General features: G+C 42.0%; 1 protein-coding gene across 1 annotated transcript in view; it reads right to left on the minus strand.

The window, feature by feature from the left end:
• The window catches only part of B3GLCT (beta 3-glucosyltransferase), a 167,132-nt gene that overhangs the window by 60,443 nt on the left and 85,146 nt on the right, over window positions 1–21,543 (minus strand). The window contains exons 7-10 of the mRNA XM_028136295.2: window positions 16,544–16,680; window positions 7,141–7,204; window positions 5,337–5,456; window positions 3,645–3,714 (exon numbers count right to left, since the gene is read on the minus strand). Of these exons, the coding sequence (XP_027992096.2) occupies window positions 3,645–3,714; window positions 5,337–5,456; window positions 7,141–7,204; window positions 16,544–16,680 (391 nt within the window). The remainder of the gene's footprint in view (window positions 1–3,644; window positions 3,715–5,336; window positions 5,457–7,140; window positions 7,205–16,543; window positions 16,681–21,543) is intronic.

Consider the following 21,543-nt stretch of genomic DNA (forward strand, 5'->3'; position numbering starts at 1 on the left):
TCTGTACAGGCCAATAACTATGGAGGAAATTGAAGCAGTAATCAAAAAACTTCCAACAAACAAAAGCCCTGGACCAGATGGCTTCACAGAGGAGTTTTAAAAACATTCAAAGAAGAAATAAAACCTATCACTCTCAGACTATTCAAAAAAATTCAAGAGGAAGGAGCACTTCCAAGCTCTTTCTACGAAGCCAGCATTACCCTAATCCCCAAACTAGATAAAGACAATACAAAGAAAGAGAATTACAAGCCAATGTCCCTCATGAACATAGATGCCAAAATCCTCAACAAAATTCTAGCATATTGAATCCAGCATTACATTAGAAAGATTATACACCATGACCAAGTGGGATTAATTCCAGGGATGCAAGGATGGTACACATCTGCAAATGAATAAATGTGATACACCACATAAACAAACTGAGAGATAAAAACCATATAATCATATCCATTGATGCAGAAAAAGCATTTGACAAAATCCAACACCCTTTCTTGATAAAAACTCTCAACAAGGTGGGAATAGAAGGATCATATCTCAACATAATAAAAGCCATATATGACAAACCCACAGCCAACATCATACTCAATGGGCAAAAACTAAAATCATTTCCCCTAAGAACAGGAACAAGACAGGGATGCCCACTCTCACCACTCCTGTTTGACATAGTACTGGAAGTACTAGCCATTGCGATCAGACAAGAAGAAAAAAGAAAAGGCATCCAAATTGGAAAAAAAGAAGAAGTAAAACTGTCCTTATTCTCAGATGACATGATATTGTACATAGAAAACCCCAAAGCCTCCATCAAAACACTACTAGACTTAATAAATGAATTCAACAATGTAGCAAGATACAAAATTAACAGCCAGAAGTCTATGGCTTTTCTATATACCAATAATGAACTCACAGAAAGAGAAAATTTAAAAAGTAATCCCATTTACCATTGCAACAAAAAATTAAGGTACTTAGGAATAAACTTAACCAAGGAGACAAAGAACCTGTACTCAGAAAATTTCAGGATGCTAAAAAAAAAGATAGAGTAAGACATGAACAAATGGAAGAATATACCATGTTCATGGATTCGTAGAATCAACATCATTAAAATGTCCATACTACCCAAATAAATCTATAAACTCAACGCAATCCCCATTAAAATACCAATGGCATACTTCAAAGATCTAGTCTAGAACAAATTCTCGAAAATTCATCTGGAATAAAAAAAGACCCCAAATAGCTGCAGCACTCTTGAGAAAGAAGAACAATGTTGGAGGGATCACAATAGCAGATACCAAGCTGTATTACAAAGCCACTGTTCTTAAAAGTGCCTGGTACTGGCGCAAGAACAGACATATAGACCAGTGGAATAGAATAGAGAACCCAGAAATCGACACAAGCCATTATGCTCAATTAATATTTGACAAAGGACCCAAGAGCACACAATAGAGACAAGAGAGTCTCTTCAATAAATGGTGTTGGGAAAAGTGGACAGATACTTGCAAAAAAATGAAACTAGACCACCAACTTACACCATACACAAAAATAAACTCAAAATGGATAAAGAACTTAAAAACGTAAGATGGGAAACCACAAAAATCTTAGAAGAAGCCATGGGCAGCAAAATAGCAGACATTTGTCGTAGCAATATCTTTATCGATACAGCTCCTAGGAAAATGGAAACTAAGGAGAAAATAAACAAATGGGACTACATCAAAATAAGAAGCTTCTGTTATCAACAAAACAACAAGAAAGTCCACTGCATGGGAGAACATATTTGCCAATGTTATCTCCGATAAGGGTTTAATCTCCAACATTTATAGGGAAATCATACAACTTAACAAAAGGAAGATAAACAATCCTATCAAAAAATGGGCAAAGGACCTAAATAAACTCTTTTCAAAAGAGAACATTCAGAAAGCCAAGAGACATATGAAAACATGCTCAAAGTCACTAATCATCTGAGAGATGCAAATCAAAACAATGAAGTACCACCTCACACCTGTCAGAATGGCTATCATCAACAAATCAACAAACAACAAGTTCTGGAGAGGATGCAGAGAAAAAGGAACCCTCCTTCACTGCTGATCTCACTCTTTTGTGAACATTATAAACTGTTGAACAAAAATAGATAGAGGCAAAGAAGCATCGAACAGACTGTTAAACTACAGTGGGAAGGCAGGGGAGAGTTGGGGAGGTAAGAAATCAACCAAAGGACTTGTATGCATTCATATAAGCACAACCAATAGACACAAGACACTGGGTGGGGGGCGGGGGGTGAGGGCAAGTGCCGGGGGGTAGGGGAGGCTGGGAGGAGTTCAATTGGGGGGGAAAGGAGATATATGTACTACTATTTGTAATATCTTAAACAATAAAATAAATAAAATTAAAAGAATAAAATAAAATACAAAAGCATCAGATGGATATCTTAAAAGATTATTTCAACCTTATACAAATAAGAGTAATAAAATAAGATTATTCAAAACTACAAAATTAAAATTAGCAACTTTTTCATTTCTGTAACACATTAAAAATATAATAGGGATGGTCCCTAATTTTACTACCATCACTTGAAAAATATGTTTCAAAAGAGAAAATACCACTACCATCCTCACCACCACCATCACCACCATTATCACTTCCACCACCGTTGTTAACATTTTAATATCAAAGCACTCACTACTCTAAGAGCAGCTTCAATATCCAAGTAAAATACATTAATTCAAACACTTCTGTTTGCTGTTAAAAAAAAAAAAGCAGCCTAGTTCATTTCCTTTATACTTTTTGTGAAAGATATTTTTCAAGAATCATCCCACAAAGCCATTCCAGATTATGAAAAAAGCAAAAGAATATTAAATCTAGGTTAAATTTGTGATAAATTAAAAATTTAACTGCTACATTGAATTTAATAGTATTTTATGACTCCTTATATAATGAATGCTATATTTATTTAGGCTGATTTAATATGACTTGGAACTTAAGATGACTCTTTTAGGTAAACATAAAGGTTTATAGTTAACCTATTTTAAGGTATTGTTGATTATAACCACATTTTAATTGATATCAATGTCTTAGAATTCTGTAATGATGGAAAATTTGAATAAAAACATCCACCTGCATGCCAGGACTTCCTTATGAAGGGACCACTGCTTACAAGGCACTTTCCCCCCTTTCTCTTACATATTTACTCATGAGAAAATTCATCTTAAAAGTTCCAATATGTGCATTTGAAATAAATGTAAAAAGAAGGAACAGTCTTTAAGAAACATTCCTTCTTGGTCACATTGAAATCCCATCTAATATTCTCAAACAGTTCAGAGACTGTGCATGGAAATAACAGGACACTGTTTTGCAAAACGCATTCTTATTCACATAGTGTTCCTAGATTGCAACAGCTGAGCGTGTCCATTTCCCATTTAAAACACTGCTTTAAATAGTAGTTAGAAGGGTTAGAACCACTCAGCTTCCAATATAAATTTGTCCTTTCTAATTGTTCTTGGTGATTGAAGTGATATGATGAGGAATGTTGGTTATTCACTTCATCAATATATGTATCATTATCCCTTTCTTGAATTGATATCTGGTTTTGACTTTTTTAAAGATGGCAATTCGGAATCTAAAAATTGAATAAAAACGAAAAACCCAAAACATACTTCTATCATCATGAAATTTCTTGCACGTTTTCACTGCAACAAAAATATCCTCCTTCTTCACTGGATTTCCCTAAAAAACAAGGAAAAATAGATGCATATATGAGTGCATGTTATCTTAACTTCCTACCCACTTCAGATCTCACATGCTCTAGAGGTCAAATGCATTAGTGTCAGGGACATCTTCCTGTTTCTAGGAAGAAGTTTTAGGAGGAAAAGGAACTGTAGCTCCACTGAAAACGAAGGCTTTGATGTCAGCCAGACCAGGACTGGAATCCTAGCTCTGCCACTCATACAACATGTCATCTGGACAAGTCCATTCAGCTCTCTGAATTTCAGTCTGCCATTTAAAAAGCGGGGAAAGTAACCACCAGTACAGCTGCTTTTATTAAGCACACCAGAGGTGCCCAATAAATGTCAGCCACATTCCCTTTCCTTGTTCTGGTTGATAAAGATTTTAACAAAAGGACAGAACTAAGGGGATGTCAGTGTAAAATAAGAGATGACTCCCTTTGGTGGGCCTGAACTTTCTGTGATGTTTAAAGTATTTTTATGGTCCTCTTAATTGTCTACCCAAGTCTAGGCTACACTGCTGTTCTGTCCTATGCCAAAGGTAGAATTACTTCAAACATCTGATGGTGGGGAGGGCTGGAGCCCTGAGCTGGCTCCAGTCCAGCTGATCACTCAAATGAAAGGGGGCACATAGAGAGATTTGTGGACAACTCACTCCCAAGGCCATGGGCTGCATCCTTGGTGTTCTGACTGCTTTATCAGCTGTTTAGGCCTTCAATAAAATTCAGTCATGCCTCCTACATCACTTGGGATTGGTACATAATGACATCTAACCACAGCTTTGTCATGTCACTCAAGATACTAGGAGGTCGCCCTCCCCACTAGATTCCCTAGGACAATCATTAAAGAACAAGCAAGTATAATGTCTACAATTGAGCAAACATTATAGATTCACCCCATTGTTGCTGTACGTGTGTGTGTGTGTGTGTATGTGTGTGTGTGTGTGTGTGTGTAGGAGAGTAAGAGAGAGAAAAAACATACATTCATCTTTCAAAATGCAACACACAGATTTCTGTGTGACTGACCTGAGAATAACAGATAACATTTGAGGGTGGTGAGTAAATGTTTCCTTATGAGCAAGAACTGGTCACAACCTAGTGAGCTTCGGGGCCTTCAGGCTTGTCCTGGGGACTGGACTGAGGGCTGCCATAAGGAGGAAGTTCATTCTGGATGTTCTGGACAGTGTCAGGTGAGATCAACGTGGGGTCACCAGCTGAGAGAGTAATGAGATGGGCTGAGGAGAGGCGTGGGTATCATGGGAAATGTTTGAAATTGTCTTTCTAGGAAACGGACTAGGTATTCCAATAAACACTTGCTATATCATCGACAAAAGAAGTGACTCTGAAGAGCATGGCAATGCTGCATGAAGGCTCTGGAGGAGGCTGTGCTGGTCACTGTGCAACCTCGAACAAGGATTCCTCAGTGCTTCCCTCTTTCCTCTGTAAAATGGGGTGGTGACAGTGCTTACCTTAGAGGGCTGGTATTAATAGAAACATGATGTACAGTTCTTACCTGGGGCACAACAAACATTTTTTTTTTCAGTATGTAAAGTGCTGGGAAAACATATGCACAGCAAGTACATTATCCTTTGATGTGCAAGGAAGTTTGTCTTCTGTTACTTACACACAGGGGGAGGGAAGAGTGGAATGTGGTAGCACAGTGGGCGTCCACGCCATCTGTACACAGCTCAGGCACTGGAGTAAGGGGAGGTCCTTTACCGCTGTCCCAGATGTAGAGGGCAATCTGTCAGAAGGCAGGAGACCAGCAGTGAAAGAAAGAACTCAACCAACGCCACAAGTATGAGAAGGTATGCAACAGTTCAAGGAAGAGCAATCACACTTTCTATAGGCCATCTGAGATAGAAACATGTCAATTTGTCAATATTCAACAGCTCTTTACTTACAAAAATAGTAATTCCATATGTACTAACCTATCTTTTATTAACGACAATACACTAAGAATCAATATCCTGACCTGAAAAAAATTCCAAAGTTGTTATAAGCAACTAGTGGCCCAGTGCACAAAATTCATGCACGTTAAAAGGGAATTAATTAGAGGAAATATTTTAATATTGCTATTTGCCCTTTCTCTATGATAGAAGTGTCAGAGATGAAAGAAAATTAGTAAAATGTTAATGAAAATCTCCCTCCTGTCAGAGCCGCGGGACCTAGAGTCAAGTCCCTGCCCACCACCCACACGTGCTTCAAAAATGCAGGAGACCCACACACAGCTGGCCCCACCCGTCAAGTCCCTCTGGTCAGGGGGTGCAGCCTCAGGTCCCCCAGCCCAGCGCCGGGTGTGGGGTGCAGTCTCAGGTCCCCGTCCATCTCTGCCGGGCAGGGGGCACAGCCTCAGGTCCCCCAGCCCAGCACCAGGATGGGGAGCGTGACCTGAGGTCCCCTGTCAAGCCCCACGGGGCAGGGGGCATGGCCTGAGGTCCCCCGTCAAGCCCCACAGGGCAGGGGGCATGGCCTGAGGTCCCCTGTCAAGCCCCGCGGGGCAGGGGGCATGGCCTGAGGTCCCTCACCCCGGCCAGGCGCCATGCAGCCTCAGGTCCCGGCTGTTCGGTCGTGACATTACGGCATCCTAGCTAATTTGCATATTCCTCTATTATATAGATAGATTGTAGAGAAGCTATTATGAGGATTCCCAAACATCACAGAGAAAGATGCAAGAAAATATTATCATGACTGGTTTCCTGCAGTATGGTAATGACATAGCCTAACCACCCAACTTGCTGAAAACATTGACAAATGTGGACAAAATATCTTTAAAATCATTGTAAATGGCTTGCTAAATTGGCACAAAAGTGTGGAGCTTATAAGGACAAAAATGCAAGAGTGAGAACCTGGGACAAGGACACCAAGGACGACAGCCTTCCTCTGGGATGTGGAGTTTCTGATTTGAGTTCCGAGCAGGCAGCCTATGACCCACCGAGGTGGGGTGTCTAACAGCAAACCTCACACAGAGCTGGGAATCTGGAGCTAGATGGAGGGGAAACCACCTCCAAATCTCCTCTGGGATTTTGTAACCAAAAGCTAGGCCTCCCTAACTGTGCCACTTATGTGGTCCAAACACCTCAGAGGGACTTAAAGTGGCCCCACATCAGTACAACTGGCATCAAAAGCAAGTATAAATCCTTGCTGAGGAGCCAGGACCTCAATGCAGGACTCAGAGGATTGTGAGACAAAATTCCAAAGGAGCAAGAACACTCAGAGAACCTACAAAAACACAAAGAAATTAGCTGATGAGCAAGCACCAGCAGACACAACTTCATCCAGATTGGCCAGAGTGGAATGACCTCGGTGAGGAGAGATGCATGGGTGGTGGGGGAGGATGCGCTATTAGGGAATATAGAACACCTTTTATATCAGAAGACATGAGATCCTGATTACTGAGACTTTTAACCAAATAAACCATGACATACCTCATGTTTCAAATCTATTGTAAAGTCGGACCTCAGGGCCTCACTCTTTAACCTCTTGGTAAGCCTAGGAAATAGAGACAATTTGAGGGTTTTTCTTAAAACAGAAGAAGTGCCAAACAAGAATAAAACATTCTTGAGATTTTCCCATGTTTGAAAACAGGCAAAAGTACAAATTTTAAGATAAAAACAGGGATTTAATACCTGTGATACAAAGGACTGTGAAAATGCAAGGATTGTTTCAAATGCAGCATTCATTATTATAACATCTAGCAAATAATGTAAAATACAATAAATGCCTTTTTTTAAAAAAGCCCTAAAACTGGTTGACTCCTGATAATCCTTACACTAACTAATGACAGAGGAAGAAAAAGATAGAAAAACAAAAAGCTTGCTTTTCACCCTCCAACTTCTACCCAAATCAGTTACAATTTGTGGAGATTTTAGTGGAAGAGAGCATGTGGTGTTAGGGAAGAATGTCATTTTCTCGCTTGAAAAATCTTCAATGGCTCCTTGCAATGCACAATCCCCCTGGGCCCAGGCATGCCTCTCCACCGCCCGCCCCCAGCCCCTCAGCACCCACCTGCCCCAAGCAGGGCACACTCCTGCCTGCTATCCGCTCCTGCTGCACCGCTGCCTCGAAAGCCCTCACCCAACCTTTACTTGGCAAACTTTCTTCAAGACCAAACTCAAGGCCACCTTCTCTGTGAAACCTTTCCAGACTTACCACCAGGACAAATGAAAACTTCCTTTGCTCCCAGAGGAGGAAGCACCGCCCCATGAGCTTTGTCACATTCCCTAGTCTGTTGTGCACACATCCTTCCCTGTGCTACACCTTCTGAGTCCTGCCAGCACTGCCCACCGTGCCCGGCCAAAGTGAGCACTCAGTGAGCAGCCTGAATTGACAGGCAGTATATTCTTTGATTCCAAGCTGAGCGAGGTAGAATTACATACTTACCAAGACCACTGGGATTCCATACGGTTCTATAGATTCATTACAGGGTTAGAGATGAGACCATCAATTCCAATTATAAACCTCCTAATATAAATTTTAAGTATAAAGAAATAATGGTGATTTTAAAAGAAAGTAGTAATAAGTTCAAAAGTGTTTACTGAGTTATTAGCTGGTTAAGCCACAGATATTTCTTCAAAAGGGTGCTTTTTATTAGAGGAAAGATAAAGAAGAGTTGTAATTTCACTTTAGTTATAAAGCATTTGTCTCATGGTTGATGCTAACATAGCCTGGTGGCAGGTGGCTCCAAAAGAAGCCCCATGCAATCTCTGTTGATTCCTACTCGGTCTCTGCCCACAGAATTGTGAGTTGGAGTGGGCAATGGTACAGGAACAGACAATATTCTCAGGCATATTCCAATAGTATACATCAAGAGAAAAAAAAAACAACATTCCTGGCATGGAATCTTATCCAGTTTGAATTCTACTAATTTGGGGCCAGTTTTTATAAATAAATGATATCAAGGTAACTTTGGAAACTGGACTCATGCCAAGTGCCTCCAAAATCTGATCAGACTACAATTAGACTCCAAAACCAGGAAAAGTCACACTTTGCTACAGGCAAGGAACACAAAGCTGTGATCAGAATCCAATGTCAGGCGACACCCATTGTGAGAGGGTCACACTACACATGCCCCTTCTTAACAGACAATAAACACCTCTAAACTGTTAGCCTAAACATGCCCTCTACCTTTGTCTTTAAGTGTCTTTCTCATTCAATTCTTGAATTTTTTTCTTTGGGGGGAACCTCAGAGAGGTGAAAAGTGAAGACCAAAGGCCTGTCTCTTTAAGATAAACAATGACCAACTGGAGGACAAATAAACATGTGCACTGACGTTCTTAAGTGGCTGTGTCTACCTCATCACATGGAGTGATGGCTACCTCAACATCACCAACTTCATGTTGATGGGTCACCTCATGCGACCCCGTGACACTGTGAGCCAACATCAGTCACCTGCAAATGTGTTTAGTTCTAAAAGTATGCAGGATATTCCCCTAACATAAAAGGCTAGTCCTAGTAGTGGGGACTTATTTTCACTTTTCTATATACCACGCAAGACAGCACAAGGGTTTTTTAAATGCTAATTTCAATAATCAACAAAGACCCCCACCCAAAACAATTAAGGCCAGAAATTTCAATTGCTTAAAATATTTCTGCATTAAATATTCAAGGTCCTGTCAAATACGACATTTGATATTCAGCTTTCCTGTTTTTAGAAGGCGTTAAGTCTTGACCCAATAACAGTTCTAAGGACACACCAGCTAGACTGGAAACTACCACAGACGTAGGGCCTCTTTGACTCCATTCCAGGAATCTTCCCACGAGACTTTTCTGGTTCCACTTGCAAGCCAGTCAACAGAGTGAGCTGTTGAAGGAAATCTAGGTAAGGTTTGCTGGTGGAAAAATAATGGAGAGCAGTAACAGTGTTCTGTAGTAACACCTAACTGAAGTAATCACCTTATTGGAAGTTAATGCATTTCTCCAAAGATGCTAGCATGTTTTTATGGATACTGTTGTTAAAATATCCCACAGGTGGATCACCAGGAAATGTTGAGCAGTATTAATTCAAACCTCACTGATGTGAGACTGCTAGGGGAAATAATATTTTTGGTGGGAAAGTAGTCTCAGAAAGTGTGTGTCTTGACCACCTTTAAGTAACCAGTTTGTCTGGTGACTTGAGCTGGAGAAACACATTTATAACTGTAACTATACTACTAAATTGTTCTGCCTATTGCATGAGCTAGAAAGTCACGGAAAGGAGTCAGAGGGAATCAACATTTTTGTAGAGGGTGCTGTCCATCATCTACACAAAACAGTTTCCCCTTCCTTCTTCTCAAGAGATTCCGGTTTTGATTAATTCTTGAGCTTGATAAATGGACTCCAGGGTTAGAATTAGTTTGAGCCCAACCCAAGCACTGAAATTCCCTGGCAAGTGTTAATGGTCCAGGGGTTGGTACATGCCTAAAGTTGATCCAACCAACTTCACTTGGACAAGGTCCAACTAAAGGCTGAGGATAAGCATTTACTTCCATGGTTAGAGAGGTTCTCTACTCCTGGACATAAATAAAACACATTAGTCCATAGTGCCTTGAAACCACAAAGGGAACCAGATTTAGGATGAACTGAAGCTGTGTACTCAGCAGGAGAGACAGAGAGAACCAGGGTCCTCAGCAACACTGTTGATCTCCTGCAACAACCAACCACAGATCTCACCTTCCACAAACCTCAGACAACAGTGAGGTTTGAATAAACAGGAATAATATGTCCTTCATCCAGCCTGAGAACTAAATAACTACCAATTACAGGGGGAAATCAAGTCGGCACATTAGCTTTGGAATGGGGAGAAGTCAACTGGGAAGATCCAGTGTTGCAGTTGATGGAGCTAATTGGTACTTATGCCTCCTTTATTCTAACTATAATACCAATTTCTTGAAAAATAAGTAAAAATCTTCTATTGGGAGATCTGTATCTGGGTCACATTAGCTGCTATGCTAGATGGATTATGTCATTTTTTTGTTTGTTTGATTACTTGTCTGTATCACAAGAAAAAGGAAATACAGTCTAAGATAAGCAGAATTTTTAATTTGGTCCTATGGTAGAGTCTGCATTTTTATTTTGTTTTGTTTTTGCTGGCAGTGGAAAGGGAAGAAAGACAGGGAGAAGACCATGAATATTAATTAACTACAAACATCCCATGGTTTGTTGGTAAGCGTTCAGTGTTGTGAAAGCAGATGACACTCAATATGGAAGCTAACTGGTGCCTCCTTCCTCTATCATGCTATAGTTATGGGGCAAGTACTAGAAATTTTCTAAACTCATGAAAAAGAATAGTCTTTTGGCCCAAATTCCCTTAGCTGTAGCTCCGTACACATACTACTGCAGTGGCATGAGGTCCTAAGCGTGTCCAAAAGGAAGTGAGCTGGCACTTGTCAACGGGTGTTTTCAATGACTTCATAAACGCAAGGAAGAGAATGATGTGCTGTGGAACTACCTCTGCAGGATGCCAGGCAATCCATAACGTAAGTGCTGAATATGTGGGCTGGTGCAGAACCTGCAGCCCCAGTCCACAAAGCCCCGGCAGCTGGTCACATGGTGACATGAGGTAGTTAGGAGATGAGCCGTGGAACCTGCCAGTGCTTGGTGGCCTCTACACATGTGAGCAGTGAGGCCAGACAGCAGAATCATAGACCCAGAGGTTTTGTACACCAGGTGAAGCCTTAATGCCAGCATGGCCAGCAATAAGACTGGACAAAGCTAACCTGTGTGAGGATAGTGGGAGTCAAAGACATGTTCAAGACACATCACTACCAACCACCTGGTTTAAAAGGGGAAGGTAGGTATTTCTTTCTTTCTTTAATACGTTCTTTTTAAATTCTTTATTGTTTAAAGTATTACATGAGTCTTCTTTTTTCCCCCATTGACCTCTGCCCCGCCACCCCCTCCCCCAAGCACAAGCCCTCACCCCCCTACTGTCTATGTCCATTGGTTTTGCTCATATGCATGTATACAATCCCTTTGGTTGATCTCTTACCCGCTCACACCATCCCCTCCACCTTCCCTCATAGGTTGTACAGTCTGTTTGATGCTTCTATGTCTCTGGTTCCATTTTTGTTAATAAGTTTTTATTGATTTCAGAGAGGAAGGGAGAAGGATAGAGAAATAGAAACATCGATGATGAGGGCGAATCATTGATCAGCTGCCTCCTGCATGCCCCAAACTGGGGATCGAGCCTGCAACCCAGGCATGTGCCCTGACCGGGAATCGAACCGGGACCTCTAGGTTCATAGGTCAATGCTCAACCACTGAGCCAAGCCAGCCAGGTGAAGGTAGGTATTTCTTATACCTAACTCAATAAAAGGTGAATTGCATTCAGCATCAAAATAGGTTTCCAAGAAGGTCCTTGCTAGCTGGGGAAATAGGGATGGAAGAAGAAAGGTGAAACTCTCTGGACTAGCAGGATTTGCATCCAGGATGAGAGGCCTCCAAGTTCAGAGGGGTGGGATAGAGAAAGCAGTTATGCTGGCTTCAGAGAAATGGCTATAACCCCCGGCTTACTGTACAGGCTCTTTGTAGGTCTGTTGGTTTCCTCTTTGGCCCTGGGGGAAGGAGGTGCTGTCTGCACTCAGAGAACATTATAGCTGTACTTGTCTCTCTCTCAAGAGAAAGACAATTCTCTCTCCTCAGTACCCCTGCCCTCTGCCCCAGCCCATCTAAGAATGGAGCAGGGAAACTGAGGATCCTCCTGGACATGCCTAGAGCAGATTGGGAGCAGGGCGTCCTTGCTCAGCTGTTTCAGGACAGGCACAGGGTCATGGTTTTAGTTGAAGATAACAGAATCCACTGTCACCAGTTTAAGCACAAAATACATTTATAAAAGCATATAGATGGCTCACAGGATTACTGGAAAGTCAGAAGAAACTCTAGGCTGAGATTGTCAGAATAATCCGACAGAAATGGGTAGTCAAGGGATTGTGGCCTCTGCCTCCATTAGGAAGCTGCTAAGCCTCAGGGAGCCACTGTCTTGGCTGCCAGACCCCAAATGATCCCTCTCCTATCATAACCTCTCAGGTCAATGGACCCACATGCATTATCTCCTTCCCTTTATAACTGAGTTCCCAAAAAGAATTTTCCATGGGTCACTTACCTGATGGAAGTTGCCTCCCCGCACCCCGCTGCCCCCTACGCGGGACTGTTCCCTAGCAGTAAGGAAGGCTAAACAGCACGGAGTGTTGTTGTAATTTTGGGATTCTCAACAGCAAATATTATTAACCTTGAAAATATTTTGTCAAGAAGGGGATTACACTGTAAGGAACTTTCAAGTGTTAAGGGACTCATCAAGCAGTTTCAGCCAGCCACTAATGACAAGGTATCTACTACCTCTATACCTACAACTGGCCAGGAAGCTTTTCAAGACTCCAAACCCTAGATACAGCACACTTCATGTAAGAAATAGAAACCTTTCACCCTTGAAGACATAAAGGCCACAACTGCTTTATCATCTTTCCATTCCTTAAAAAGTTAAAACACGTAATAATTAATCTGAAGTATTCGGATTAATGATGACCTGTTAATTACCACATTTCTCCAGAATTACAAATTAATTATCTTTATTTTCCACATCTAAAGAAACCATCATAAAGTTAAATAATAAAAAATAAAATAAAAAACATTAAATAAGTAAATTACTAAATAAATAAATAACAAAATTATTAAATAAATAACAAAAAATAAAATAAAAAAGCATTATTGCAATTATACACACAAAGAGCTGGGTATGAATATCTACAATGCCTCCTGTCCCTCCGTGTGACCCATGTTTAAGCATGCATACCCATACACATGACTAGTAATCAATTGCCAATCCCAGGCATGTTACCAATTTGCTTTCTTACTGACAAAGTCAGGCCTATTTATTGTTGACTAGGTCCATTAACAATAGTAATGACACTCTTTTGATATCCTATATAATAAAGAGGTAATATGCAAATTGACCATCAAGATGGTCGCCCCCATGTGGTCAAAGATGGCCTCCCCCATGCAGACACAATATGGCCGCCACAAGATGGCCAGCAGGGGAGGGCAGTTGTGGGCGATCAGGCCTGCAGGGGAGGGCAGTTGTGGGCGACCAGGCCTGCAGGGGAGGGCAGTTAGGGGGCGACAAGGCCAGCAGGGGAGAGCAGTTAGGGGTGACCACGCCTGCAGGGGAGGGCAGTTGGGGGGGACCAGACATTCCGGGGAGGGCAGTTGAGGGGATCAGGCCTGCAGAGGAGGGCAGTTGGGGGCGACCAAGCCAGCAGGGGAGAGCAGTTAGGGGCAACCAGGCCAGCAGGGGAGAGCAGTTAGGGGTGACCAAGCCTGCAGGGGAGGGCAGCTGGGGGGGACCAGACATGCCGAGGAGGACAGTTGTGGGGGACCAGGCCTGCAGGGGAGGGCAATAGGGGGGACCAGGCCTGCAGGGGAGGACAGTTAGGGGTGGCCAGGCCAGCAGGGGACGGCAGTTAGGGGTGACCAGGTTGGCAGGGGAGTGGTTAGGGGGTGATCAGGCTGGCAGGCAGAAGCTGTTAGGGGCAATCAGGTAGGCAGGCAGGTGAGCGGTTGGGAGCCAGCAGTCCTGGATTGTGAGAGGGATCCCAGACTGGAGAGGGTGCAGGCTGAGCTGAGGGACACACACACACCCCGTGCAAGAATTTCGTGCACTGGACCTCTAGTGTGTGTGTGTGTGTGTGTGTGTGTGTGTGTATGTGTGTATACACATATATACAAATATACACAAACACACACACACACACACACACACACACAGAGTGGCCAGATTATTATGATCTCTGAACGCATAATAATCTGGCCACTCAGTGTATATCCAATATAATAAAAGGCTAATATGCAAATTGTCCCCTTGACCAGGAGTTTGACCAGCAAGCAGGCCGGCCAACCACCCATGTCCCCTCCTGCTGGCCAGGCTGGCTGGACCCCACCCATGCACGAATTCATGCAGCGGGCCTCTAATATACACTGAGTGGCCAGATTATTATGCGTTCAGAGATTATAATAATCTGGCAACTCAGTGTATATATATACTAATATACTAGAGGCCCAGAGCATGAAAATTCATGCACTGGAGAGGGGGAGTCCCTCAGACCGGCCTGCCCCTTCTCACAGTCTGGGAGCCCTCAGGGGCGGGAGGCAACCCAGTGATCATGGGAAGGCCACGCCCCCATCACACCTCTGCTGCTGCCACTGCCAGCAGCACAAGCCTCGGCCGGCCCTGGTTACCTGAGCCTCGGATCAAGACATACCCTGGGCAGCTGGGTAGCCACCATCAGAGGCTTGCCTGCGCCTCGGGCCAGCCCTGGGCGGCTGGGGGTCCGAGGGGACTAGGGGACTCTGGAGGCAGGCACACGGAGTGGCTGGACCCACTTGGGGGCCGGCCCAGCCGGGCCGTGCACCTGCCACCCTGGCCGGGCTGAGGGGACTGGGTGCCGCCATCATGTGGCTGTGGGCACCGCCATCTTTTAGGGCATGACAGTCAATTAGCATATTCCCTCCTTATTGGCTATGGGCGCTGCCATCTTTGTGATGGTATGATGGTCAATTTGCATATTCCCTCTTTATTAAATAGGAGATATATATATATATATACATATACATACACACACACACATACATACATCCTACATAATAAAAGCCTAATATGCTAAGTGTCTGGTCATCCGGTCAACCAATCAAAGAGTAATATGCTAATGATATGCTAAGACCGCTCAACTGCTGACCATGACATGCACTGACCACCAGGGGGCAGATGCTCTGACTGGTAAGATAGCTTGCTGCTGGGGTCTGGCTAAAGGTGACTGAGTGAGATAGGCCGGACATGCCCTGGAGCCCTCCTGTGGTCCCTCCTCAGCTCCATCCCTACCTGGCCCCAGTTGTGCACTGGTGGGGTCCTTGGCCTGGCCTGCACCCTCTCACAATCTGGGACCCCTTGGGGGATGTTGGACAGATGGTTTTGGCCTGATCCCGCAGACCAAGCCGAGGGACCCCACTGGTGCACAAATTCATGCACCAGGCCTCTAGTATGTGTGTATATCTATATCTATATCTATATCTATATCTATATCCATATCTATATCTATATCCATATCTATATCTATATCTATATTTATGGATCTAGATATAGATATAGATATGGATATGGATATAGATATAGATAGATATAGATATAGATATAGATATAGATATAGATATAGATATAGATATAGATATAGATATGGATATAGATATAGATATGGATATAGATATATATATAGAGAGAGAGAGATATTTTTAAATAGTGAGGGAGAGGGAAAGAAACATTGATATGAGAGAAAAACATTGATCAGTTGCCTCCTTCATGCACCCTGACTGAGAATCAAACCCACAACCTGGTTACGTGCCCTGACGAGAATTGAACCAGTATCCTTTTGGTACAAAGGACGATGCTCAACCAATGAGACACAACAGTAATAACACATGAAGGTAGACTTCTCAGAGCATGTATGTGCCCTCCCTTAGTCTCACGATTTATTTTTTGTTTGTTTTAATTTTTATTGAATATATTGGGATAACATTGGTTAATAAAATTATATACTGTAGGTTTCAGGTGTATAGTCCATCACCTGTATATTGTATTGTGTGTTCACTATCACAATTTATTATTCACCTTATTTTGCAGGTGAGTAATAAGGAAGCATAGAGGGGTTGAGTGATGAGTCTAAGGGGACTAGTAAGTGATGAGGCAGAAGAAAAGACCCCTCCAGGACTTTCCGCTCTACCACACACTGCCTCTGGCTGAAAACCTATTTAAGATCCATCAATTATAACACTCAACAAAATAAAAAAAATCTAATAAATTCTTACTTGTTTAAAAGTGGAATACTAAGGGCCCAGCCAGCAGCAAAGTCTGGGTATTTAAAAATTGTAGGATCTTCAGAAAAGGCATAATGGTGAATTATTGTAGATTCTTCATCATGTAATGCTTTTCCTAAAAACCAGTCCTGTTAAATAAAAATATAAAATGTCATTTAAAAAAAAAACATTTCATGTCACACCAAAAACAGTCATATAAGTAGTTTTAGTTAATTAAATATTTGAGGTAATAGAGAATTAGCACAAATCCTCCATTTTTTAATTTTCTTGACAAAAATATAACTAATATTCATGACAGTTAACAGAGCATAATTTTTGTCTATAGAGTAATTTAATATATCATCAGAATAAATAAAATCTAGTCATTATACCATAACTATATAAGTAGTATTTTATAAAATATTCCATATCGAAACATTATTAAGTCAAAGAAAACAGTTTACCTTACACCCCATGGAAGTTTGCAAAGAATTTGAAAAATTCCTTCCAGAATCAGTGCCTATTTTATTCACTTATTCATTCATTTACTCCATTAACATATATTATTTAGTTATTATCAATTACCATTTAACTTTGATTCCACACCAGACAGGAACATAGCTTACACAATAGTGGGAAGACAGAAAATAAGGAAATAAAGTGAGTTCAGATAGTGACTGCAATGTGCTATGATGAAAATGTACACAGTGACCAGGGGACTACCTTGGAAAGAGGTAACAACTGAACTAAAGAGCAAGTACTATCAAGGAGCTAGCTATGCACAAATTTGGGGAATAGCAGTCAAGGCAGTCAATACAAAATCCCTCAGGTGGGAAAGAGCTTGATACATTTGATGAAAGAAGGAAATCTAGTGGGGTTAGAATATACTGGGAGTGAAGAAACAAGGTATAAGAGAAAGGCAGAAGATAGACAAAAGTGGGTTTTACATGCCAGTGGAATACAACATAGACTTTATTCTAAATGCAATGGAAGACTCCCACTTCTGACCACAACAGAATAGCCTGGCTCAGGCCTACTCTCCCACTGATGACAAGTATAAAAGCTGGAGAAATTACTTAAAGAAAATGATTGAGAGTGTCAGAAAACAACAAAGACAGTAAGGACTAATATCCCAGAGAAAAGATGTGCCCATCCATGGAAACCCCATATTCATCTCTTTTACTCTCAGGATTTGCTGATTCCCAGAGCAGAGATAAACACACCACAGAAAGCAGCAGCTGAGGACTCTGCAACCTCACTAGACTAAAACAGAGGCTGGAGCTGGAGATTGCCCAAAAGATAGAGATTTAAGAGGATCCCAGTAAAGTGAGCCCAAAATTCCACATGTAATCTTTCTTCAATACCAAAGCCAAAGGAAAAATCAAGAAGTAAGTGGAAAGCGGCAGTGGAGAGGCTAAAGAGCTGGGCACAGACTTCAGCAGTGATTCAGGGGAGCCCCACGCTAAAGTACAGGGTCTGCCAGGGGAGAAGGGGTCTAAGAGTAAGGACATAGATCTGTCCAAACAAGGTCTACAACCTAGAATATTAATTTCTCCTGTAGGATTGGTTATCATCCACAGACTCTTTAATTTTTCACATAAAATATCAGTTGTTTAGTGAAAAATGACCAGGTATGACAAGCAACAAGACCACACCAAAAACAAAAATAAAAAACAGAAACCCACAGATAAATCAGATTTTGCAGTTATCAAAAACATAAATATGATTCATATATTTAATGAAATAGATGAAAAGATGAAGAATTTTACCAAAGAACTAGAATATATAAACAAGACTCAAATGGAAATTCTCAAATTGAATAATACAGTAACTGAAGTGAGAAATTCAAGAGGATATTAGACAAAAGAGAAGGGAGGATTAGTTACCTCTAAGGCAAGTCAGTAAAAAAAAATATCCAGATTGATATACAAAAAACAGAAATCAAAAGCAGGAAAGTACAAAGAAGAGCATAAGAGCAATATGGGATACCATGAAAAGATTGAAAATATATGAAATAGGAAACCCAGAATAGAAGGAGAAAAAGAATGAAACGGAATCAATTTTTATAGAAATACAGGCTTAGAATCTTCTAAAAGTGACAAAAGTCATCAAGCCATAGATTCAAGAAGCTCTATAAACTCCAATCAAGACAAATACAAAAAGGCCCTGGCCACCAGGTAGCTCAGTTGGTTAGAGCGTCCTCCTGATACTCCAAGATTTCGGATTGGATCATCAACCGATGAATGCATAAATAAGTAGAACAACAAATCTCACAAATATCTCTCTCTCTCTCTCTCTCTCTCTCTCTCTCTCTCTCTCTCTCTCTCTCATCAATAAATAAAATAATTAAAATTCAAAAAGACAAAAACAAAGTAAACTGCACACAGGTATATGTTGGTTGAAAGATCATATACAGAAAATCTTAAAAGTAGTTGGGAAGGATATACATATTTCTTTCAGAGGAATAAAAATAAGACATACAGCAGATGTTTAAACAGAAAAAATAGAATCTGAAAGACAGTAAAATAATATCTTTACAGTGATAGGAGACTTCGGCCAACCAAAAATGCTGTATCTAGTGAACATATATCAGGTGGAATGGGAAACCACTGGAAGTTTTCAAGCAGGTAAGTGATTATCAACTGAATTATAGAGAGGCTAGAGCAGTGGTCAGCAAACTCATTAGTCAACAGAGCCAAATATCAACAGTACAACAATTGAAATTTCTTTTGAGAGCCAAATTTTTTAAACTTAAACTTCTTCTAATGCCACTTCTTCAAAATAGACTCGCCCAGGCCGTGGTATTTTGTGGAAGAGCCACACTCAAGGGGCCAAAGAGCCGCATGTGGCTCGCGAGCCGCAATTTGCTGACCACGGGGCTAGAGTATTAGCATGGCAAGAGCAGAAACAAGGAGATGAGCTAGGAGGCTCTAATAATGGTCAAGGCAAGAGATGATGAAAGCACCAGAGTGGTAGTATTAAATATGGAGAGAAGATGAATGAGAGGTGCATTTTGGAGGTACAGTCAACTGAACATGCCAACATAGGATTGAGGAAAAAAGAGGAATCAGTCATGATGCTAGGTTTTTCATATGAGCAACTGGATAGATGGTAATGCCATTTCTGAGATGAGAAAGACTAAAGATGGAAGGGGTTTAAAGGGTCATTAAGAGTTCAGTTTTGGATATATTGAATTTGAGGTTCCTATTAGATGAATAAGTGGAGGTATTAATTAGGCAGTTTGATATACAAGTAAGGAGCACATGGCTCACTCCCTTGGTTTCTTCACCCTCTGCTCAAATGTGACCTGATCAGTGAGATGTTCCCTGAACATCCTACATAGAATAAGCCCACCCCTAATCTATCCTTTATCCCTCTTATTCTGCTTTATTTTCTCCATAGCACCAATAATCATCTTACACATTATTTGCATTTTTGCTTATTACTTATCTTTCCTGCAACAAGAATAACCCCTGCCAGTGGGCACGGCTCTTGTCCATTCTGCTCACTACTGTGTTCCCAGAACACCTAACATGTACTAGGTGCTCACTAGTTTTTTGTTAAAAGCAAGCTCAGGACAGCTTTAAAAGGCAACCACCCCCTATAAAAAAGAAACTAAAGCATATAATTTAAACCAAGAAGCCTAAGTTCTAATAATTTTACATATTTTCTCTTTCCAACCATCATCACCTCACTCTCTATTCCTAATCTTACCTAATAATAGAGAAACATGTAAATTGACCATACCTCTGCTACACCCACAGCCAATCAGAGTGAGTATGCAAATTAACCCACCAAAGGTGGCATTTAATTTGCATACATACCTGGGTCCAGGGAACCTCCTCGGCACCCAGGTCACTCCCAGCCAGCCATTGGGCGGAGGCTTTAGGCTTGGGAAGGGGCCGAGCCTGCGATCAGAGGGGCGGGGGCGGGGTCCCCTTCCCAAGCCTAAAGCCTGGGATTGGAGGGAAGGAATCAATGGAAACATATCCTCAGGTGAGGATAAAAAGAAAAATAAAGAAATGTCATATCCTATGAAAGACACATCTTGAAAATGCTTAAAGAAAGTTGTCATTTTTTCATGGTGAAGGTACTGGAGTCCGTGTTGATGAAAATACCTTGGTGGCTGTGGTGACTGGCAGTGGCTGCAGCAGCGGGGTGATGGGGCTGGTGCCTTCCCCTGATCAGCCTAGCTGCCTCTCACAAAGGGAGGCCATACTGTGGCTTAGGTCCACATTTTGGCTACTTCCCTGTGTTTGTGTCTATGTATTAGATAGAGCTGTTATGTCTCCTGAAATTGGTAGAGTGGCCTTGTATATTACATGTCCTGTAAGGCCTAGTGGCTCAGTCCCCCCAGTCACCTGAGCTGGACACTCTAGGTGTGCCCCTGTGTGGGCTGTGTGCACAGTCTTGTTGTAGTTGAGCCTTGATTGCTGTTGGCATCACTGGGAGAAATTGGCCTCCAGGCCAATTGGCTGTGAGAACCAGCTGTGTCTACAAAGGAAGAGCTGCTATGCAGTAGATACCCCTATGAAGCAGGACTTGCTTCAGTGGGGCTTTGGTGCTCACTGAGTCTGCCTCTTGAATGTGTCACTTATGGATGTGCAGAGTTGTAATCTGGTATGGTCTGAAGCTGTCCACAGGCACACTGGCTCTGGGGCCTCCTGGGAGATGCAAAGTCAGCCACTGCCTGGGGCCATCTGGCAGGAGATACAGAGAGATCTGCAGATGGCTGCTACTTGTACTGGGCTAGTAGGTGCCCAGACAAGGCCCAGCTGTCTAGGAAGGCAGGCTGGTGCTAGTGCCAGGTCTTAGGCCTTTTACTGATAGGCTTGGGGCATGCTAACTCCAGCTCCTGCTTGTGTAAAGGATAGGGCATTCATATGGAAAGGCAGCTGCAAACAGTTTGGGTGGGGCTGAAATTTGATGGGACTGAGTCTCAGGGAATCACCAGGGTGGAAGGAACAGTGTGGGCACACTAATGAAAACTCAGATATGGCTGCCAGTCAGTC

The sequence above is a fragment of the Eptesicus fuscus genome, chromosome 7, assembly GCF_027574615.1.
Source record: "Eptesicus fuscus isolate TK198812 chromosome 7, DD_ASM_mEF_20220401, whole genome shotgun sequence".
NCBI lineage: Eukaryota > Metazoa > Chordata > Mammalia > Chiroptera > Vespertilionidae > Eptesicus > Eptesicus fuscus.